Raw genomic sequence first — 25,626 nt, 5'->3', positions numbered from 1 at the left:
TTTTCAACAACTGTGTTATTTATACCGCAGAAATATATTTATTTGGTATAGGAGAAAACTTTTTTTTTCGTTCGCATGTAGTGATTACGTAACTTCTTAAGCTGCTTATTCGTGTCGGTATTCGGAAAAACTTTCATATACTTCGCAATAACATACCCCAACTTCGAAGCTTACTACGAACCAGTCTTAGGGGAATGCCGCAAAATGAAATTTATCATCAAAGGTTATATATAGTTCACTATACAAAAATTCTTGTCAACTTACCTTCCAACAAATTGTTGGAAAAAATGAAATTACTCATAGTTGATCTTCTAGATTAAAATGATTAATGAAAACCTATTTTATAAGACTCTTGAAATATCAACTTTTCAAGGAAAGAAGTAATTTATATTGTTGTTGATATAAATACGAGTAAAAACAAAAATAGTTTACGAATTGTGTCGATTATGTAGGTAATCACTAAGTGATCATAGTTACTAAGTGGTACAAATCACTTCGGTTTTTATTGCTTGCAACAAGCATTCTCAAAAAGTCGGTCAAAATTTCGAAATAGCTTCAAGTTTAGAAATAAGGAAAGCTATTGGATATTTAACGCTAAAAACGCAGATATGTTTTCAGAAATAGTTTTCGTCATTCTATAAAGAGCGAAAAATAATTTGAGAATACTTCGACCGAATACTGGACAGGTATTCTAATAGACTACCAATTATGATAAGGTAGTTCAAATATTTCCGGGAAGCTTATGCAGAAAAAGAAAGAAGAGACCTACAAGCGCTTCTACAGAAAAGAAAATCCAATTCTGCAGCTCTGACGAATGAAGTGAACAGCAAAATTGTAAAAAGTGATGATGACAACTTACCAAATTGCTTACAAATAAATTTCTACCAAATATCGTCCATAGAGCCTGCATGGCATGGTAACGAACCAACCTTATGACTGGTGGAATTGCTCAAAAACGAAGTCAACATTTAAGGTGAATTTCCAAAATATCACAGATGCTTTAAAATTGTTAACATCGAATAAAGGATATCAAGATAAGTGTTCAGTGTAATGTAATGTAATTACTCAGCAGAGTAATGATTCCTCACTCTTTGAATCACTCGGTGTATTCGAAAATGTATTTCATTCAATGCATTACCAACTGTAGCATGTCGAGGAAAATAAAATTTCATCGTTATAGATGTCAGAATCAGCATAAAAATGTTCATTCTCATCGAGTTTGAAATGTATTAAATATATAATACGTATGATGTAATATTAAATTCTTAAGCATGGAATTTCTGTTCGAATAATAATTTCAATGATATATGGAAAAGATGCGACAAGATGACAGATTTTTTGAATATTAGTAGACTTGAGGAGAATTTCTGCCTTGTGAAGCGTCTATAATTTCTATGAACGGGATTTAGCCTTCGTCTTTTCACGAATTTCATCTCTATATTATTCTTTTAGTAACTTTCAAAATTTTTTCCTTTCTGTTAATCTTGCAGTATAAATTTAAAGTTTATATTAAATGAATAAGTTCCTTCTCATTAAGCATTTGTCTGTATTTTAGTACTGAATATTTACAAGTTGAATGTTGACTCGACTTTATTACATTTTCTTTTTCCAAATGAAATTACCGTCAGTTTGCAAACTTAGTTAAAAATTTGAGCAGAAGGAGAAAAATGTGTTTAAATCGAATGGAAAATGCGAAGCAGAACAATCAATTTAATCAAACAAGAACGCAGGGAAAATTGCAGAAGTATATAAAGAATTACTAAAATGGTAATTAGAATTAGATAAGAGATATTAGGGAATATGAAAAGTGAGATTGTTTCCGCGCATGTCGATATTTTACATTTTACTGGTACTTACATAATTGAAAATTCGACTTTTTTTGAGTTTTCCCAGGGTAGTAAAGTTGAATTTAGACCAAAATATGTATATACGTAGCACCAGTGTATGATGTTTTGCTTCTGTTTTAGATCATTTCTTTCAGTGCTTTCTATGCACTTACCATGAAGGTAATAAAAGTCAGTCTGTTTAGAAACCGAAAGGTGTGTACTACCAAAAACATTTTGCGACATTTATCCAAATGCATTAGATATTCATGAAAGTTAAAGATGGTCCTTCTAGTTGAAATTTTGATCTGTCCGAATCGTATCAATCAGGAAGTGGCAGATTGTATCTCAAACATTTGTAGTAGAGTGGAAAAATAAACAGAGCAGGTCAACACATCAAATGCTATGTATTGCATCAAATAAATCAGAAATGAACGTTTTTTGATCGCTTGATCATGAGTTCTACGTCATAATCTGAAACTTAAGAAGCAATGACTTTCCAAATGAATTCTCATGAAGTACTGCAGAATTTACATTGCAAACAAACGATTGTTTGTGTTTGATGGAGTTAAATTTCAAGAATAAGAATTAACTTTTTTTAAACTTGATGACTCTAAAACTAATGATTGAACAAAGAATGCTGAATATAGTATAAAATGAGATATAGTTTTAAATATCATAATTATTGGGTTATCTACACATATCTACTGATATGTGTATGGTAACGTCCTGGAGCTTGGACAAACTGGTGATACGGTTATTTATGGTGAACTAATTTTTGATCGAATAGTATTCGGCGTTTGGCAACAGATCTGCAATACGACTAATCCAAATTACCTCAATTTTGTGAGAAAGCGATGCTGAAACCCTTCAAATCCCATGACCTTCTACCAATCATATACAAGATATGTTCAATTGGAAATTTATTAGTTGATCTTGGTTGTCTAACCGAAAATCCCTAGTTCTATGACTTCGAGTATCTTTTTTTGTAGGAAATTAATAAATTGGGTGTACAAAATGCTTATAATGTATAGTAAGTAGGGGCTGCATCTGCAATCTTAGATAAATAAGGGGGTTGTTTAAGTCAGGGTAGTCATATAAACAAGAATATGTAATCAGTCTTATTAACTATCGTTAGAATTATACATCAATAAGCAAAATGTGAACTAAATACAGCCCTTATCGTTTTAACCCTTAAACGGGCATGGTATCATATATAATACCATCTGTTCAATAATTTTTTTTAATGGGCGTTAAACCTTTGGACCTGGTTCCGTTTCTCATGGCAAGGGAATTTCATTGTGAATGTGTTGGTCGCACTGTTTTACGTCCAAAGAAAGTTACGAAAAATATGGTTCAAAAATTGAACAGCTTACTTGAGGTTTAAATGTTAGGAAATCAGGAAAAGAAGAAAAATAGTCATTGCTTAATATTTTGCCAGTTTAGGTGTTAACAAATCGATCTTCCTTATACAAGCAACATTGAGTTGGGAAGAGCTACTCCATACATCATACTCGCCCTATGTCAGATCTTTCGATTTCCAATCATTCTGATCACTACTTGGTGGCAAAAGATCTGAAAATTTGCATGATGTACAAAATGACATATCGAGCTATTTCACTTGAAAACCAATTGATTGCTGTTAGTTAGGCATTGGAAATTTGCGAAATGGTGTGGATTGAAAATTAAAAAATCAATAATTTTGTTAATTATCCTTTTCGTACAATATTCTATTATTCTATTGCAAGATTATTTTTCATTATTTACGATGGTTTGAGAATCATTCATTTCTTCTTTATTTTTGCATTAAAGATTTTTTCTCAACTGTTTGTTAAAATTTCTCATAATAACTTTTTTTATCTTTAATGCTGAAAGTTTATTTTGTTTGTATGTTTCTAATTTTCCGTTTGATTCCGGTTTTAGTTTTATTCAAACTGAACTTTTGCAATTTCTCTTCAAATTTTATTCCTTTAACCGAACAGTTCATGAGTGCGAGATGGAAAATATTGAAATTCTACTTTTTTATATAGTTACCGAACAAATTGAGACACTTATCATAGTGTTGAATAAACTTTGAAATATCGTTTTTATAGAATACTGTCGATGTAATCTCAGCACACCTGCAGCTCCTCGTCGTCGTCAAAGCGTTGCGTTCCCAGCTATTCTTGAAAACAAAATAAATATCGAAAATACAGACAAAGCGAATTCTTATATTCATGTTTTAAAATAATATTCACGTCTTGATTTTCAAATTTTATACATTCTACAGCAACCTATCAATTTTTCTGTTTTATTACAGAGTGTTTCGGTGACCGTATCCGTACTGACTTTGACTTTCATATCAGTTGATCGCTGGTACGCGATTTGTTACCCGTTAAAGTTCAAATCAACTACAGGAAGAGCTAAAACGGCCATTGGGGTCATTTGGATAACAGCAATGGCATGTGGTGAGTATATTTTTGGCGCGATAGCATCTTGACACGCCATCGTCGTATAATTTTCAGATCAAAAATCGATGTATAGCTAAATAATGTATATATAGTTTTACAATATTACTGTTACTTCAAGATGTCGACTTAGTTTAAAGAATTAACGTGAATTGTTGATAGAAAGTATATTCATTATAAGAGAGAAATTTTAAATTCGGTGAATTCGCGCGACGTCTTTAATCTGTTTTTTATAAATGTCGGACACACCTTCGATGAACTTTTTATTATAGAAGGCGGTTTATTACAGTATTTCTTTCAAATAATTTCCAAGAAAAACTATTTCATTATTTCTTGTGCTTCTTTTTGTTCTAGAGTTTTGTAGAATTTTATTTGTGGTATATAAATAAGTTTATGTAGCGCAGTGAGTTAGTTGTAAATAAATAGTCGTAGTGGAAAGAACGAATTAGTGAATGTAATTGCAGAAATTATCTAATTGATATTTATAAGTAAATTATTATAAGTTAAGTGTATTGTAAATAAATTAAGAACGTAAGAGACAGTGTTTATTAATTCACCCCATGAATACAAAAAGGAAAAACCGTTATACAAAAAGGAAAAACCGTTACGTTATTATTTCCGTCCACCTAAATTATTGAAAAAAAGTTACATTGGTCAACAGAATTTGAATTTTTTTTCATCATACGAAAACTCTGAATGTACTATGGCCGCCAAATAATAATATTTCAATAGAAAACAATTGACACATCAGGTTTCATAATGATATTAAGACATATATTTTTATAAAAAGTACAACGATCACTAACACTTATTATATTCTTTAATTTACGATAAATAGCTATGGTTTTCGTGTATGTTTGGCTTCTGGTAGGTCCCGCTAACATTCCTGGACCTTTTTACTCACAGCACCCAAATTCTTGGAGAAGAAATCCAGATGAGAGTTCAGGATCTGTATTTTCAAAGACATAGTACATACCAAAGCTTTGTATGAAATTATAATCTCATTGATTTGTAATTTTCTGCTTCATGAATTTCTAGGAAATTTTGGACAACATTTACAAAACATTTCCAGGTGACTTTTACCAGATCAATCAGATTTCCTTCAAAGTTTGTATTCTTCAATCTCCAATTCCAATTTTCCGATTCCAATTCTCCAGTTTCAATTCTCCAATTCCAGTTCTGCAATTCCAATTCTCCAATTTTTGCCTTGCTGAGTCTGAGTTCGGGAAATTTCTCTTTTAGGTATAAGATTCCATTGTCATAGTTAGGCATAGTTTTTACAAAACCAGTCCGAGCTTTAAATGCAAGTATGATAGGTATAGATATCGTTTTATCTATAAAATATTTGTTAGAGACCCTTTGGGAACCAAATAAAAATTTACCACAATAGCTCTATCATAGATGTGCGAATGTTTGTAGTCAAAGGTTTCTATTTCTATTCTCTTGTATTCCATAAAATTTGCATAGAGCTCCTTTAATTGTTTATAAATATGATAAAATTCTCCAAACATTCTCTTGTGTTTATAATGTGTGAAGAGAATTTGATTTCTTCCGTTTTTTTAACATGATGATATTAAATGGTATTTCTGAATTTCTTTTTCAGAATCACTCATTTAAAAAAAATATTTCCAATCGATCAATTTCTCAATAGCTTCACTTGTACTACAAAGCAGATATCGCCGCTATTATCGAAGCTTCACAATAAACGGTATATCATAGAAATTCTTGTCGCTGCTCTTATCATTTATCGCAGCTCCAACATAAACTTTCATGCAAAGGAGACAAAAATAAATTTTCGAATCCTCGTTAATCAGATATTTTGATCGACTAATTGCATTTTCGTGAGTCTTTAATAAGTTTAAATTGAATTTGATCGTTCGAAATAGGGCAAAATATACAGATTGAACTAATGGAAGCGTTTTAATTATTTTTCTCTGTAGCTTTCTTAAAATTTCCAATTATTTGTTGTACTATAACATCGTGAATATGATTAAATATTGACACTTTTAAGTCAGTACTACACGATGCGTCTAAGGCTTCCAATGTTGCACACTGGTATGATTGAAAGAATGCTTCACTTCCAACGTTAGCATTGGAATGCTTGGCTATGGAAAGTCGATTTTTCTGACCCACATCAAAGGAGTATCCAGCATTGGAACGAAGCTGGAAACACCACCCTCCCTGAATGCTATGTGTTTTGTATAAAAAACCAAAGTTGTTAATATCTTTTAGTTTATTTTAAAATAATTTATATCTGTTGTATGCTGTTCATCACTTTTTGTCGCGTTTTCATTTCTTTAAGTAACTGTAGGTAAGATTCCAGATTTCATTTAATGTTCAGACGTACGTTGGAACGCGAATGTTGGCGCGAACGTTGGACCATCGTGTATTAACTGCTTCAGAATCAATCACTCTTTCTAAAACCACGTGCGCTTTATATATAGATATAATTTAGTTGTTTACACAAAATGTTTCCTGTTTGTAGGTTCCAGAAAACATCGAAAATGACAAACATTCGATAAATGTATGTAAATAGATATAGTAATTCGAAACGAATCGGATGTTGTTTCAATAAAGCCAAATGGTTAACGACAAGAGAATTTTAAAATGAAATCGAATATTGACTGTCTGTTTATGCCAATGTGTGTGTAGTAAACATAAACTCTTTGACTTCGCGAACCTATTATTTTAGTTTTCAGGTCAGAAAGTTGATACTTTCGTTTATACTGAACAATAGTTCAGTATGATCATCTTTGAAATTGTATTTTAGTGCAATTTTCTATAATTATGAAAATTCGGAAAGAGCTTTTGTTCAAAATATAAAAGTTTCTATTAAAACCCATTTTTTTATCAACTAATACTTAAATTTCCTGTTTTTGTTGGTATGTGGAAAGTCAACAACTATTTCGTTGAGGGTAAACGTATAATTTCATTTGTCTATGAAATCGATCTACACTATTAGCCACACTAAGCAATTGTGGAATTCAACTGTAGTAACTGACCTGCTTATAGGCGTCAATCCAAGCAATGTGTGCAAATACCCGTGATAATTGATAATGAAGATAAAACGCCCTATTTCCTGCAGCTTCTTTTTTTATCGATTTCTATTTATGATTACACTCGTTACTAGAAATGTATTTCAATTTCTAAAATTTCTATTGTTATATTGTCCCAATTTAATAAAGTTTGAAACTAATTGTTCCAGTAAATTCTTTCTTTATATTCCTCAATACTATTTGTCTCTTGTAAATTCTGCGAAATTATCCATTTATTCATTTTTTCTTTTGTTTCTAAATACGTTATGAAGTTTGAATAGAATTGAACCCCTTTTCCCGAGAGATTGTAATCGAGCACTACTCCAAAGTATAGACAAACTGTCAAATTATGAAGCGACAATTAGATTCCACACTTAGAATCCATATGTTTCCCAATTTCCATACAATAGTCTGAAATAAAGGAAATGGATATTAAAATATTTCCAAAACTCGAGGTTCAAATTCGGTTATAAACCTGGCATAGATTTCTTAAAATTAAATTATGAAATCAGAGTTTGATTACATAAATAGTACAGAAATAATTCAGGCGGTTTATCTGAAAGTTTCTGAATGAACAATGAAACAAGACGCTTTTCTCCTATAATCATTTTCATTGTTGTCCTCTTCTGACGAAAATCTCTCTTCTGCGAAATTTTAAGGTTGGAAAACTGGAAATAGTCGCTGGGAACAAAATCTGGTAAATAAGAAGTGGAAAAAGGTTCGTTTTTCTGATGGAAAAGCAATTTTCCTATAGATCTATTTATCCCAAAAAACGGTCGCCATTACTTTTCCGGTCGATGAAAGCGTCTTTGCCTTTTCGCAGCAGGTTCGGCCTGTGCAATCCACTGTTCTGGATGGTTTCTCATTTCAGGAGTGTAGTGGTGAATACTTTTTTCATCTACAATGATGAATCGATGCAACTCATTTTGTTTGAGTCGCGTCAATAAGTCTTGGGAAATGTTCATTCGTTCTAAAATGAGCAAACGCTGCAGCCAAGGCCTCTTATTACTATCATAAAGGTTCAGTAATCTAGATTATGCTTCCTGCTGATGACTCTTTCCTCCTATTTTTGGTTTCCTCAACAAATCGAATACAATTTCAATTAGTTAATCATCAGTTGAGGATTTCTGAGTAATAATCTTAAGCTTCTTTATCACTATATTAAGCATTTGAAACAATAACAATAATATTAAGTAGTTAAATGTATGTAAAATCGGTCATCTGATATGAATCATTTCTAATTATTTTCTCTAAGATCATTCTTCAGTCAGTGTATAGCAAATGCTTTCTTCTAAGTCTCTAAACTAAAATAGACGGCCATTCAGTAACATTTGGTGAATTTTGTATCAGTTTTTGACCGTTCCAAACACTCGTCGTCAGTCGAGCTGATGGATTAAGCTACTCAAAATATTACGGCCATAAGTGATGTTGCAGAGACTCAGTGTCTAATTTCTCTGTACACAATTTTTTCCATTTTATACGATGGCTAAACAGAAACTAAGAGTCCAAAATTGTTGATCGGTTTTAGTGAGAATCTTTCAAGGCATGCGCAATAATATTGAGCGCTTCAGGTTGATGTCGGAAACTTTACAGACAGCCCTCGTAAAATGAATTTGATACGTCAAACGTTTCCAAATAAATCGTTTACACTGAGATTAGTTTGTGAATATCATTTCATAAAGCTAATTCAATCATAAACGGCAAGATCTTATTTAAAGATCGACGTTTCGAAATCAGACGTTTCTCTCTTCTCAATTAAATTCCATTTAGCTCCTAAGTCGTTCTCCATTAGCATACTTCTACGCAGCTACTTCGATTACAACGAAGCTTATTTTAATGGGAGTCTCTTTGATAATAATTCCATCAACCCATTACACCGAATGCCAGAGAAAAAAATGTTAATGGAACTAGATGTCTATAACCTATTCTTATAAATTATTATATGCCTTGTATTTAACAATTAGGATTATAATATTTTTTGCACAACTGCTGATAGATGTTAGAAAGAAATTGTAAAGACATAACCTCATTTCTCATGCGAACAACCCTAATGGAATTTTATTAAAAATTTATTTTTGTATCAAAAACCAATAAATTAGAAGAAGCTATTTATTTTCTCCTTTAATAACAGATAATTAAAGCGAACATCGCGGACTACCGAACAATAAAGAACTAAATCATATCATCAGATGTGATTTATAACTTAAGCCCTTTGTAAATCGTAGGTAACGCCTCGTTGCGTTGTTCTAAAGCCGAAGATTTTTATCACAAATAAAAAGAAAAATCAGCGCATTAATATTTCGGGAGGATTTGCACACGAGGGGAATAATATTAAGCAAATAAATCAGAAGCACTAAGAGGTGTGATTCACATTATTCAAATTTTTTCATAAAGATAAACCTCAACTTTTTGGTATTGCCAAAAACTAGAAGGGGGCGCTTACAGAAATTTCTTATTAATGATACTTTAATATAAATATTCATACTATTTTTTTTACCTTTCAATATTGGGATGATGATAGAATGAAATTTGTTGAATAATAATGTAGTGTCTCATAATATAACTCTAAAAACAATGCCCAAACACGGCGCTAAATCGTGATGATAAATTTATGCACTCAAGACGACAAATCAACAATATATAAGGGACAAGGCATAATAAGAAAAAGATGTGGATTTATTTGATAAAGTTATAAAAGCTCAATAGAATTGAATAAAAAAACATTGTCTCAACTGGATCTATATCTATCAAACAACAAATTTGATCAGAATTGAGGAAAAAATGTTTACGTATTTTAATACAAATCTTCATCACCGCATCCAAAATTGGCTCCTTTCAAGTCAATACGAGCATGTCATCGCTCAATCTAATTTTACAAACATTTGTTGTAAGCTTCAACTGACATGGCCTTAAGTTCCTCAGCTTTTGGACCCATGTCACTATCTCCAAAACCGATTTTTGGATGAGAGAAAATTCAAGATAAGTTATCCAGCATTATGCGGATTCTAAGAAGATGGATACATGACCATGGACTATTGCTTGCGGAGGAAAAGACCGATTTGATCTTCTTGACCGTAAAGGCAACATTTAACAATATCCAAACGATGATAATCGAAGAGCTCTTCATCCAGACGAAAGAAATCATAAAATATTCAGGATTCCCACTAGGCACCATAATGAATTTTCCAAGAAAAGGCGCAGACAAAACCTCAAAAGTCACTCAGTCGCTAAGTTGATTAATGAGAAATATCGACTACTACCAAGAGACTGTTGATGTCAGTCACAAACTCAATACTTCTGTACGGCGCAGAGATATTGGGAGAAACTACGTAGATAAAGAACCATCCCAGAATAGTAGCCAGGATCCAAGGCAGAGCCGCTCTATGAGTATGCAGTGCATACCGTTCTGTATCAAAACCAGCAGTACCAGCAATTGCGGGAATCATTCCAGTAGATCTGCTAGCACTCAAACGCAGGAGAATATACAAAAAAATACGCAACGAGGAAAAGGCCAACGGAATTATCGATAAAATTAAAGCCGCGAAGGAAGGAAGATTCGTGATAATTGACCAATAGCAGCAGATGGTCTGCGTGCCTCTCACCATATACCAAAGACTGAATAGAGAGAAATCACGGAGAGGTTAACTATTACCTCACCCAACTACTGCTAAGACACGGTTACTTTCGATCCTACCTGCTCAAACAAAATCAAGCAACGGACAAAGCAGAACACACATTGTTCATATGCAGTCTTTGGGATTTAAAACGCGGAATACTGCAAAAAAAATCAGCAAATTCACTAGAATATCGTAGGGATTAGGGATTATAATTATGATCGCAAAAGAAGAGAAGTGGGACACTGTAGTTAAGTAGGTAGAAACAATTTTACGGTCGAAGAAACGGGACGGATTGTTCGATGACCAGATAACGTCAAGCAACAGATAAAGATATTACAGAACAACGAATGAAGAGAACAATCGAAAAGTGAATAACAGCCATTCTTTGGAAGGCTAACGGAGGTCCAGAATTTCCGAGAGAGCCCCACACACCGGTCGGTCTCGTATGGCCACTGAGGGTTCGGATGCGCATTTCCTTCCTCTTCGGATAAACTTTTTACTTCCTTATATTTAACATCTGGTACTGTTTATAATCTTAGATGTTTATAATTATTGCTTTCTTCTCATTTAGTATATTTCTTTTGTGATAAACTATGTAGTAAGTAAAGTACGACTCTATAAGTTTTTGAATAAAGACAGTCTGAAGTAAACATTTTGAATATCAATCGAATGTTTGCAATATTTACAAGAAATAATGTTTTGACGTGAAATTTTGATATTTTGATTCCGTGTTTAATTGTTGTTTCGGTTATTATATCAGATACAAATATCTCCCCAAAACAATCCTGTTCGGAAAGTTTAGAAACCGCGTTTCTTAATAATGCCTGACATAGAAGCAATTTCCTCAGATAAGTATATTTACACCCGAAGGGAAATTTAGCGGCTTCAAAAGAACGATATTGTGTGGAGAATAGCTTTTTGCAGTAATCAGTTTCTTGGAAAAGCCTATATAAATTTTAATCCTTTTATCGACTTGTTTGGATTCAGAATTTAAGCTAATTTCTATAGAATATTAACAAAATAAATTACTAAACCATATTCTAGTAAGTGAATGATATCAAAGTGAAAGAAATTAAGTATGATACACTTATAACAGTTTTGTGGCTAAATTTAAAGGATATTGGACATCATTTTAATACTAGATGTAGTATATTTGTGTTGTGAAACGCTGTTATAAGATAAGATCTACAAATATGATCGAAATCTCATAAAAATTGAGGCGTTATTACAAAGATTTTATGAGAAATTTGATCTATAAAAATTCAAGTAACGACTTAGACGACGCTATTTGAATACTATGAATTAGATAGTAAGATACGTACCCTAGATGTGTCACAAACAAGAATTGAAAATATTGTTCAAAGTTATATAATTTAGTTATTTTGAAAACCTATACAAAAACTTTTGTACAACAATTCCGAAAAGTTTTTTTCCTATTATTAAAATAATGATTATAATTTTTTAGAATATATCATTTTGTTTTATACGAGTATGCATGTTTTGTATGTTATATGATTAACAAGATTTATTCCAAATTCGATGAACTAATATCCACAAGCACACACACCGACAACTTACAGACAAAATGTGATAATCTCTTATTAAAAATATGTTCTTTTAGAAAATTATGAAAAATGATAAGTGTAAACAACTTTTCAATTCAATTTACAATAACAAATAATAAGTTTTTTTAGAAAAATTATTTTATTTATGTTTAAACTAATCATCACCGACATCTATGCACATTGATGCTAGAATTTGAAAGCTTGAAGTGATGGTCATTTTTCAGAAACTACAAAAAAATTTATTGACTACTTTATCTGTTTTTCATAGTGGAACATCGATCACGTAATCTTTCTTTAGGTGATTGAATAACTATAAATCACATAAGACTAAATCATTGTATGTTAACCGTCTGCAGTGTGACCATGCATAATAATATGTAACATTGACCTGCAAATATTGACTGACTCAATAACTGCAGGTGTACTAGTTTGCTGTAACTGTAAGTTAATGCTCAAGCTTATTTGTCACTACGAAAAAAAAAACTGCGTACATAACATTCTTGACGGAATTTTTCTGTTTTGTTGATTATTCTTCCTGAAATCCCACACGGCTCTTCGTTTCTTTAGCTTGCAAAATCTTTTTTGCTTATCTATGACTTCTCATTCTTATTCATTTGTCGAAATATTGATTTGATTTATGCCAGATTTCTGTAGCTCTTCTCTCTCTTCTCAAGGTTAAAAGAGTGCAAATTTAGGAGGGCACTCAATATAAACTTTTTACCTAATCAACTTTTTAAAGAGAATTCGCTTTAGTCAGTTTTTACGAAAATTCATTGGAAAAGTTTTGATCTATTGTATTGGGATATAGATTGCTTCCTTTTTATAACTATTTGAATTAGTTTCTCTTATAATATACCAACAGTAATCCCCTAACATGTTTTTATCCCAAAATCCTTAATTTTGCTCTTTACAAACCTTTAAATAATTGATTTAATCTTATGTAAACTATCTAATAAATTGGTAATAATTACTCTTTAATTTTCACTTGTTTTATTTTCCAAAAAACTCGATTTACCGGGACACACTGAATGTGGTAGATCTTACGAATGTAATATGGGTGAAGTAGCAATCATTTTCAAGATAACTAGGTTCTCTCCATAGCATAGGTGAACCAAATCGAAGGTCAACGTTTTCTCCTGATGACCACCGGAGTCAGACGATTCTACAGCTTTTCCAAAACATATCAGGCACCCACTTTTATATTTATTTGCAACAGGAAATCCAAAATATTGGAGATATATACTTTTAACGAATTTATATGGTTTCTTCTCTTTCTTGAAACTATAAACAAACTTCACAACAACGATCAGTACTTGGTTTACACTTTCTACTCGACATTTTAAATCAATCCTAAACAAGATATATGTCGTTTGAAGCGAACGAATTGGAATACTTATTCGAAACATATTTTTTTAACTTTCTTCTCATAATATTATCTTGAAGGACCTTGAATCATACAGATAAATTAATTGCTTTATTTTTTACAGAGCTTCCTGAGCCGATTTACTTAACAGCGGTACCTTATCACAAAACATATCTCTATCTGACACAATGTATGCCGACATGGACGACTGAAACCGATTTAATCTTCGTTCTGGTCAAAATGATATTTTTCTACATCATTCCTCTGCTTTTCATGTCGGTAGCGTATCTGCAAATCATCAGAGTTCTTTGGAAATCTGGCAAGGCACCACACCAAGCTATGGGTACGTAACTATATCACAAATAAATAATTTGAACCCATTTCGAATGAATTCTGAATGTTTCAAATGTGCATGCTTTGTTTAGAATATGTTCTGAAAATGCATTCATCCACGAAAGATTTATGACCCTCTAGGTTGACATTCTATGGCCTAATTACATAAATATTCTTGTCCACTCCCGAGTTTACATTCGAGGTATTCAAAATTAGAAATATGTGTTTCACGAATTGGCACCCAAACTGCACATGAATCTGCAGACAGAACATTTTCCATTGTGGTTTGATTAATTTTAACTCATCGTTATTCAACTTGGATTTTTTTATTCGAATTGTATATTTTAATACCATGAATGGAGCAGACGCCCAGGTGTATAAATCGTCTCTGGTAAATCAACCAGCTATTGCTTCAGTGTCTAAACTTCAATGATTAAAAAATAGAGCAATCCAATCAAATATGAGAATGATTATTTATTTTTTTAAGCTAAATATAAAGATAAGAATCCATTTACTACTGGTACTAGTACTACAGTATTATCATTTCATATAGTCGATTGTAGATAGGTTAAAAACTTTGCGTAATGACTAAGAACTTGAAAATGATAAAAACAAGAAAGCAAAGCAATTCACAATGATCTATGAAATTAATTTTGACTATTTTTGTATATAATCCAACAAATTTTTCACGAAATTATTCTTAGTGGCCCTACGTACGATATTTTAGGGCCATATCATACTAGCGGATTGCGAGCGTTTTCAAAACGGAGCGAGCGCACAACGATCACGCCGCGCGCGCGCAGCGAATTCGTTGAGGATGCGCAATAGACGTAGGTGCAGTTTGGAGATTCGGATATTGATACAGAGTTATTTATCGTTACGTAATATGGTACCAAAAAAGCAGAGAAATTAATGATCGTAATTTAAAAAAAAGACATGGGAAGAGGATAAAATGATTAGAAAGTTAATGCAAAGGATGGACGAGAAGATGAATAAAAACAGAAAAAGTGGTGAAAGTGAATCCGAATACAATTTGGTTGAAGATTTGTAATCAATTCCAATCAAGTCCAATGCCAAAATATCCAGAGCCACCCCGAAATAATTCATTACAGTCAATTAATTCTTCACCAAGTGTTTATGACAAGAACAGTAACGATGAAGATACAATTTATAATGATTTTTTTTTCTGTAATTTCCTAAACTCTGGTACTAACTCTCTACAAACACGTGACGAAGACGTTGCATTCCTGCCACGGGTCCGCTTCGCCTCGCATCCGCTCATAAACTGATAATATGATAAGACTGTTAATGTTGGTGAGGGCTGCAGTTAAGAGGTTGAAGAAAAGAAATTATTGGCAAGAAATGTGTACAATATAAAATCAAATAACGTGTTTCAGCATTTTATTCGAGGCTTTCGAACAGTAATCATTTCGAAAGAGTTGACTCAACATTTTCTATTGTTACTAATTCATAAATCACAAAGCTCAACCGCCTACACAAGATTTGTTGCTTTGTATTCTATTGTGCACCAATTTGTATTCTCTTATTGAGAAAACGCTATAAATATAATTGTGATTGAACGCAATTATTTGGACGCTTTATTTTTATTGATCAAAATATGAACAAGTCTGCATTATAAGAAGTATTTCGATTAATTTTAGAAGTATTTTGAATAAATCAATTCCATTTTAAACATAGAAAGTTAGTAGATGAGACTTTTTGTCTGAATTATTCGACCCTGAACTGTGGCTGTATTCAACTGAGTCCAGGACGTTTGAGAATAAAGTTGCTGATTCAAGGAACATGAAAATGTCGATATTATCAATTCAGTTCATTACAAAAGGAAATTGAGAAAGTTATCCCATTCCACTGAAGTGTATGAATATGAACGACAGTATTCGTAATAATAAAAAATTCCCAAAAACTGATCAGTAAGAAAAGAATATTGATTGTATTTGTCCACTTTCGGAAACGATTATAAACTTTACCGACTAATAATTTGTTAATCAAACCTTCCAAAAGTTTTATGTATCAATTTTTGTGGTGGTTAGTAGCTGAAATTACATCAGATTGACAAGCAATCTTACGAAAGTTAACATGTACAATTAACAATAAAACCTTGTCACAATCTAATGTCTAGTTAATATAATTGAAAGTTTTGATCATATTCCATTTATTTAAATCCTCGGGATTCTGGAAAACAGTAACTTGCATCTTTAGAATCTTCAAGATTATCCAAGAGATATAGTGGCAGATTTATTGTGTTCCAGACAACTTTCAGTATAGTCGAATCGTCGGTTTTTAAATATTAAATAAACAAGCCTTGCCGCAATACAGTTAAATTTACCAACATGGCATTCTTCGCTAAATAAACCCCAGCCTTACAAATCTCAGATTTATGGAGCAATAATATAGTAATTGAGATTGGATTTCATAGCTTAAGGCTTAGGAGATGGCTTTCGTCTACACATCCCTGTTTTATTGGCGAGGAAAGGTGAACGAGAAAATGTAAAAATGCTTCCCACTTAGGTGATATGTCCAGTGTAATAAGGCGGATTCTAATTACACAAATGTTATTGTTTCTTATTTAATCTTATAGAAGATTAGATCAACTACAGATCTCAGATCTCAACGTATATACGGTAAGATGCAATACAACGTGCACATTGTATCAACTCTTTTTGTGGGTAGCAAGTTTAAATCACAATGAGTTACTTCGACGAGAAACGTCGAGCTTTTCACGGGAACTGTCATTCATACACGCGATTGAACTAATCTGATTATGGACTACGATGAATTAGTGAAGCTCCAAGTGCTATTTTAATTAAACTTTAGGTGAAGCGGTTTGTAGAGACTGGTTCAACGTTTAAACCGCAAGCAAAAATTAGTCCAAAACATCTAGGATCGAAGACAATATTGAGAGTGTTTTGTAGATTGTTTGACTCACAGTTATAGCGACGAAATTTGCAACGAGTTATAAACTTTGATCCTAAACTGCATCTATACAATGCAATTGACACAAGAATTTAAAATATGTGTCTTCAGGGAAAGGCTCGCATCTACTAATGAAATGCTTAATTGATTTTTCAGTTTTGATATTGGTTTTTTTCTGATGAGGTCCATTTCCATTTCAAAGGTTTAGAACTGTCAAAATTGTTGTTACTGAAACAGTAAGAATCCCAAACTTAACCACCAGAAACCACCGTATAGTCCTTAATATGAGCAGCAAAATCGTGTTGAGGAATAATTGGAGCTTTTTCTTCTAAAATCCACGAAGATATAACGTCACTGTTCATATTGATTTAAAGGTTCCAAAACATGAAACTTTAAGAATAATAAACTTGAACTTCAGTAATAATTCGGTTCTGGTGATATTTTCCTCAAAGATGAGCAAATCAAAGTCATAATTCAAGAGGATTGTCATAAACTGTTGCGAACCGGCTACATGTATCGTACACAACAATTGAAAAATACTTAAAATGTCTTGGGCTGGTTAAGACGCTTGATATTTGAGTCAACATTTGTGATATTAATCTTAAACAAAATGAAACCGACCCTTTGTTGAGAAGAATCATCACTGGTGATTAAAAATGGGTCATGTACTGTAACATAGTTCTAAAACGCTCATGGAGCAAACAAGATAAATCAGCACAAATCACATAGAAAGTTGAAAAACAACAATGAAGTTCACGCTATCAGTTTGGTGGGATTGCAAAAGTGTTCTGTTTTTTGAGCTGCTTCCTAGAAACCAAACGATAAATTCTAATGTATATTTGTCAACAGTTAATGAAAGTGGATGGAGCAATCAAAGAAAAACGGTCAGAATTGTCAAATCGGAAAGGTTTTGTGTCTACCATGGTAATGCAAGGCCTCACGCATCTTTGGTAACTCGTAGAAAACTATAGGAGACTGGCTGGGAAGTTATGCCACATTCCCTATACAGCCTTGATCTGGCAGCATCTGATTACCATTCATTTCAAAGTTTGCGGAATTCTTTACATGGTCAAACTTTCACAATCGCACCAGGATCAGTTTTTTGCCGATAAGGACCAGAAATTTGTGATTGTGCAAAATGGAAAATATGTGATTGATTAAAGACTTTTCCTCGTTTTATTTTATACTATCTTATACTACCGAAATTAATTTTTCGCCTCCAAATAATAGATAGATAAAACGGTTGTATCAGTAACAATATAGGTAAACACGAGTTACGTGGCTCAATTATTTAAATAATTACCCTTGAGGGATGAACCACCCACAGAAGCTCCACTACAAACTTGTATAACTTTCCTTTTCCTGTAAGCCTCAAAGAGATTTCCAAAGTCCCATAATAGTGTAGTAAAGGTAATCACTTGATTCCACTATATCCTCGATTAAGAATTGTTGTAATATATTAAATAAAGCCATCCAGATTATTATAACTGAATTAAAATTAGAACAAGTGAACTGTGGTGAAATAAATTGCCGTTATGCAAAATTATCTCAACCATATTATTCCTGCTTCTGATTTTATATTTACGTATCCAGTTATAATTAAGATAAAAGGTACTGGGACACGTCAAGCGACGAAAATTTTAAAAGTTATTTCATAACATTCATCACGAATTTTTAACCGGTGACAGTCGTGCTTATGAATCTTTTTAAGGGAAAAAGATATATCAAGTTTAAACATGACTTTATAATTAAGCATTTCAAGAAAATGAAGTTAAATACTAAATTTAGTGAAAAAAAAGATGGGAAATTTCTATCTTTATAAAAATCAGTTTTAAATAATTTGAGAGCGTTTTTTTACACATTGCGACTGATGGTGACATGATTTCGAAAATTTTTGTTTGCATTTAGCAATCTAAATAACTTTCCTATTAAAAATGCTGCTTCTAAAATTCGGCAGTTACTTGCCCGACAAGGAAATATAAAAAAGAAACGATAATATTTTAAAATTACTGTAAACTTTCATTAAATTGTTCTACGAGGATGGTCCTAACAAAAAAAACTCACAAAAATATAACAACTTTTCAATGTAATCTCATTTCAGCTCTATACACTTTTTCCAGCGATATTCAATAAGATACCCTTTTCATAATAAGAATCATTAAGCTCCTCAACATAGCCATAAACTGCAAACATCGCCTCTTCATTGCTGGAAAATCTTTAACCCCCGAGCATTTATTCACATATGGGAACACAAAATAACCGATCTCTAGGTCAGGCTTGGTACTTCTGGGACCATCTTCGTATATTGGTCCACAAAAATGCCGGTTTCGTGGAAGACCAACCTTGTGAAGACACCTTTTATTGAAACGAATGTCACTAGTAAAAAAATTACTTTCTCTCGCCCACTTCACCGAAGATTAAAGTACATGTGTTGCATGATTTGCATCTTTACTGGTCATATCTTCCACTACATCTTCATCTGTTATTATCTATTATTTTCCTATTCTTCATGAATCACCATCAAGTTTACATCCTCTGTTGTCATGTTCTCTTCTTCATTAATTATTTTTCAGAAATAGTATTTCGCAGCTTAATTATCTCTTTGAACAAAGTCATTTCAGGCAATAAGTTGCGCCAAAAACAAACGTTTGCTTCTTCTGCGAGGCAATTTCAAAAACGACATCATCAAAAAATGAGCCAAAATATGTTAAGAGCCTCTGATATCTCTCAGATGTCAACACGATTATCATTACCTCATCTATTTTGATGTTATTGTTGTTAAGGCAAGTTTTCTACAGCTTCCAAAACAGGCAGTTCAAATGCACCAATTCGGGTCAATTTTGATCAGATTACGTATGAATTAGAATGAATCACATTAAAATACTTCAATGTCAGTATTCTGGCAGTCTAGCTTTTATTCACTCATTGATTGTTGGTAAATTTCATTGATGAGATTTTGCGGTTTACAATTCTCTGACTGTAAAACCACACCCTCACCAGCAACTTCAAAAGCTATCCAACTTTCTTCTTTTCATACCTTGTTTGTCTCTGTATTCATAAAAATGTTAATTGCTTTTGGAACTAACTAGAGATAATGTGGTTTAAATTCAAATGAGCTTAACCACAAAAGGCACGGATTATTTTGAGAAGGAACGGCAGACTTAATACACTCTTAATAAATTCTAGAATTTTTTATTATATGAATAAACGTTTTTGATATATTATATTTGATCATACGTTAACACAAACGTAAAATCAGGAATGTTTTTTCAATTTTAACCAAATGTAGGTTAATGAATGGTGGATAGTGTGGTTTATCGAATTAAACTAAAAGGGAATTTTGAAATTTATTGCACAACTGATAATCCGTAATGATACACTCCTCCAGTACTTCAACGTTTTATTGTTAATCTGCGCTGGTTGAAGTATCCATTAGCAAATCGATGGCTTTATATTTGAATAGATACGAGGACTGTTCAAAAAATACTGAACGATTTCGTCTGTGCAGCTAAACATTGGTCATGTATATTTTAATATCTGTTATCTAACCTAGCCACAAATATCCTAGAAAAATCCTAAAAGCAAAAAGATACAGGAAATTTACCGAAAGCCCATTTTTATCATCAATTCTCCACAAAATCCCTTCTGGGACATTCTATATATTATTCAAGAAATATATTTGTAAATTGACCCAGTACCGTAGAATTAAATTGGAATTGGCAAAACTTGAACAGCAATAATTATAATTAATGGTGGTAATCAGAAACCGAAATTAAATTTTAGTGTTATATGTCCACTTAGCCAGCCATCCAGTTTCTCACTCGGGCTTACAATAAAGGCTGCATTGATCTTAGTTTTCCATATAATTGTTTAAAGAGATTATATTCTTGAGCTGAACAATGAATCCTATTATACAAATCTTACATTGTGATTTAATGTTGAATTATATTCTCGGAAGGAACCAATTTCCAGAGAAAAAATACGTTTAAAAATAATTTTCTCAATTATAAAATGTATATTTTCAATGATTTAAGTGCATTTCATTCTTCTCTTCCTTTTACTTTGTTGTTTGCTTGTGAATGAATCTGCAATCTCGCGACACAATTTTGTGATTGAAATTTTGAGGTACATAAAGACTTTTCGGAAACTCCGATCGAATTAACCCAATCATGATCTGAATGTTCGGAAACTAACCCGGATCTCGTTCATTGTTGTTCTGATAAAGTTAATCGGGTCATATGTTCTTTTCTACCCTTGTAGACCGGTGGGTAAATTCTGACGGGTTATTTCATTAGTCTATTGGTTTTTTAAACTTAAAATGACTGTAAACTATTAATTCTAATGAGCAGCGTCATTGATAGATTACTGATGTTTGCGGTTTTTGTACTATTCAGTATTTCATCATAAACTAGTATTGAAATTATGTGCGAAATCCGTGTGAGTGAGAGTAAAATTGAATAAATATGATAGAATTAAGAGAAGACGAATTAACTCATAAAAAAGTGATAAAAATCAAAAGTTTGCACCGAAAAATGAACGCGACGTTCTTATCTAAATATCGTTCTGGGCTAAAATCAGCAATCATCTGATAGGTGATCAACCTGAGCCCGATTATAGTTTCCGAAAAGTCCTTCAGAAACATCATAAAAAACATGTACTCAAAATGAACGTCTTTGCTGTTTTTAATATCCTATTTTGCTTGGAAAAGCTATAAAAATCAATCAATCATTAATTAATTAATCATTAACCGTTATTTTCATTTTACAAGACTGTCAGTTTTGGTTGTTTCATGCTTACACAAAACACATTTAAGGTACTTATTCGTTCGAGGTCTTTGGTTAGATGTTACGTCAGGCGTCAATAAAGAAGGAGACTGATAATATTTATACAGAAGTTGTATATCAAGTTGTATATTATAGCATATTCCAGAATAAGTGAACCAATAGAAAAATACCTTTTTTGTCGTTTATATTCGATACCAGTCTCAAATGAGCTGTGTTAGGTTTGAAACTGTAGATCATTTATCTACTCTACACCACACAGAAAGAAAACTGGAAAAGTTCTAACGAACAGCTCAAAATCTAGTTATTATAGATGATTCAAGGTTAGATTAAATATTCAATCCGTTTTAAATTGATTTTCAGGTGGAAACTTAATATTTCGTGTATGTCACGGACTCATTTAGCTTATACTGCATTTATTGATTGATTTATATTGTTTAACATCGAATTCGGATTGGCAGTGCGTTTTGTAAGTGACATCCATATCAATTATTATTCCTCTCATCTATGTGTTTGTCAAATATCACTTTTAATCTTTTGTAGTTAGATAAGGAGTAGATTAAACTATAAAATGAATATTTTCAAGTCAATCTAAAAAAAATAACCTGTACTTTGAGGGAAGCACTATGTACTTTATCAAGTACATAGATATAATTTTGAACTCATCTGCAGACGGAACGGTATATAACTGTATTTCTAGTAATAGCCCAGGCATTTTACAAAGTCTGGCATGTTGAGCTTTTCTATAAAATGCAATTGCACAAAATATGGAACTTCCTTCTTCTAAATTTACTATGGAGGTACTTATTTATCAATTATATAAGATATATCGATCTTAATCTGTGTCCTTTTGCGGTACTTATGGTCATATAATTCCAATAATGTTTTATTATAATGGTGACGCTGGATAAAAAACGGAAACTTTTATTAAACTCTATGAAGTCACCCATCACGTATACTATTCTAAGTGATTAATTAGATAATACATTTAATGAAGTAATAGAGCAGGAAGTAAAGGCAAAGTTGATAATGTTTACAAAAGCAATCTACCGAGTAGTAAAACTTCACTATTACCTCTGATGCAAATAGCCCTTGATAGCTAGTTTGTGAACTATTCAAAGCTTTTCATTATAATCTTATGAAATGCCTAACTAAGCAGCTTTCGAACAGAGGTTGCAATATTAAGAAAAAAGACACATCATTAAGGTAGTCTTAGTTTTCATTTTTCCTAATGACACAGTAAAACTGGAGTTTTTTTTAAACAAGAGACACAAAAATAGATTTCAAATGCATGTTGTTACAAACTGAATGATGTATATGGTATGAGAAGCGGCAACTAAGAGAATTAATATTAACGTCAATAATTGTATTTCCTTCGAGTAGTACCTAAATTAATCCAATCAGCTCCATATTAAAATAAAATAAGAAGCTTTGGCGATAGAAAACGTCCATGGCGGCTTCGAAAAATCACAACCTCTGAGGATCCCAGAGATAACCTTTGCCTTCTACAGGTGGCAGTGAAGAAATCTAATAAAATGAAGAGATTGCAGTATGCTAAAAAGGATTTTGGGTGTCAGAAAAAGTGATTGACACAGGTCAAAGAAAAAACGGACCCATGGTTAGATCCATGGGTAATCTCGACCGTAAAACACTGTTGGTTCGTGATGTTTTAGAAGAAGGGCGACTGGAGACCCGATGAAAATGAAAGGGATTTTGGAAAAAACAAGCTATATAGAAATATTGAAGGAAAATGTACCAGCATTTCTCGACGCTGTGCAAAGGGAATTTGAAAGAATCGGAAAGGAAAATTTATTGTGTAGTTGTGGGCCAAATCGGACAGAGAAGTCAGAAAGTAGTGTCCTACAGAATGCCAAAATTGTGCACCGAAATAATAAAAGCAAAAGAGGGTAACATCGATGTACAAAAATTTAAATTTGTAGAAATTAAAGAATGCAGTTCTCTTATCACTATATTCTTATTTATATGTCACACCAATGACAATATTCTGGATATCAATATATAGTGACTATCACATATATAACATCAATAGGATTCAACAATCGTACAATAATAAATCTCCATAGGGTTTAATTCGACACGCATGACGCGCCTTTTAAAGAATGATTCCACTCTTTCGATGCGTGTAAAATAAAAGCTCCATCAAATAAAGTAAAACAGGATAATCACTTAAGAAGAACCATCTGCCATTCTGGATCAAGCTAGTAAACCGATTACTATCAACTTCTGATGTATTTTGTGTGTTTGATAAATAACATTAGTGTTTCTGTGTCAGAAGAAACGTTTGCTGTTTTATTTCCATTGACAGGTAACAAAAAACATTTTTTTATTATGAAATGTTTGATTTAGAATATAATCAAACCTTCATACTAAAAATACATAGCAATTGCGAGCTGGTGAAGAGATACATATCGACAAAAGCGTCCATCGAGTTCATGTTTATCTATGACGAACCATAATTAATATGAATATAGTAAGTATGCATTGACAAACAAGAGAAACTGTCAGAGAACCAAATTATGGTCAGTCGTTTGTAATAAAGATTATAGAGAACAAAAAAATTCACCCATACAAAGTTCAATTTATTTACGAGCTCTCAAGAGATGTTTCGGACAGACGTTTGGCATTTCACAAAATCTTCATAAGGCATTGTGATGAAAATCCAAATTAGTGTACTACTTCCATATGAAGTAACGTTTTGTTTAAGTGTTAGAATAAATCGACACAATTGTCACCACCGGGCTCTAGAAAATCCCCACTGGTTTCACATAAAACTCACCAAGCGCCTCCTAAATTAAATATTTCGGTAAGAATCGTTAGACGACGATTTAATGGTCCTTATTTCTTTCGCGAGAATTTAACAGCAGGTATATTCGGAACATCTTAATATGGCAGTTCTTCGAACTCAATTGCAGCATTTCCAGATTCAAATAAAAGAGAAAATATGGTACCAGGATTTGGTTCTAATAAGATGGTGAATTACCACATCAAGACATTAAGACCATCTTGATGTTTGAAGAAAGGTGGATTGAATAACGTGATCGTATCCGTCTCCATTATTTTCTGGGGGACATTCAAAAAGTCGGATCCACTTTATCCGACTAAACGATTCAAAAGACTTGAGAGAATGAATTAGACATGAAATGACTTGTATAACTAAGGGATATGGAGAGGAGAATAAGCTCAGCTTTCGAGGGAAGTCCTGGTACTTCCATTTTGATTTGTTGTTGTTATAAAACCTATAGATTACCGTTTTTTTCAAATTTCCCGCCGAATATGAGATCAGAATGGCAGCCCACGACATTAGTACGTTTGCGAATGTTGCCGCTCCGCATATGATAGTTAACTTTCAACATCAGGTTATTGATAGTTTTGATCTATGTCAAATAGTGAGCTGGACACAGTTTGAAGGATTCTTCTAAGAAATACTTTTGTTTAATGGACGGTTTAGTTAAAAAGTTATTTTTCTTGTTTCTTTTTCTTATGTCAAAACACATGGTACAAAAACCGTGTGACGTGTTTTTTATGTTAAAAAATGTACTTTTTATAATTTTTGCACAATACTTCATCGTAATCCTATATATGCATAAAATGTTACAACCTTATTTGATAAAAAATTATCTTGACATTTCGATAATATTTCTTTATTTGTCATGATATTATTTGCAATTACGAACAATTTTTACGCATTATATAGCTCTGGAAATCAC

General features: G+C 32.4%; 1 protein-coding gene across 1 annotated transcript in view; it reads left to right on the top strand.

Annotated features, from left to right (window-relative positions):
- Positions 1 to 25,626, top strand: part of LOC130445697 (orexin receptor type 2-like) — a 62,302-nt gene that overhangs the window by 19,607 nt on the left and 17,069 nt on the right. The window contains exons 3-4 of the mRNA XM_056781509.1: positions 4,123 to 4,270; positions 13,975 to 14,193. Of these exons, the coding sequence (XP_056637487.1) occupies positions 4,123 to 4,270; positions 13,975 to 14,193 (367 nt within the window). The remainder of the gene's footprint in view (positions 1 to 4,122; positions 4,271 to 13,974; positions 14,194 to 25,626) is intronic.

This window comes from Diorhabda sublineata, chromosome 6 (genome assembly GCF_026230105.1).
Source record: "Diorhabda sublineata isolate icDioSubl1.1 chromosome 6, icDioSubl1.1, whole genome shotgun sequence".
NCBI classification, from domain to species: Eukaryota; Metazoa; Arthropoda; class Insecta; order Coleoptera; family Chrysomelidae; genus Diorhabda; species Diorhabda sublineata.
Note: the sequence above shows the minus strand (reverse complement) of the source record. Positions and strands in the feature narration are given on the sequence as shown.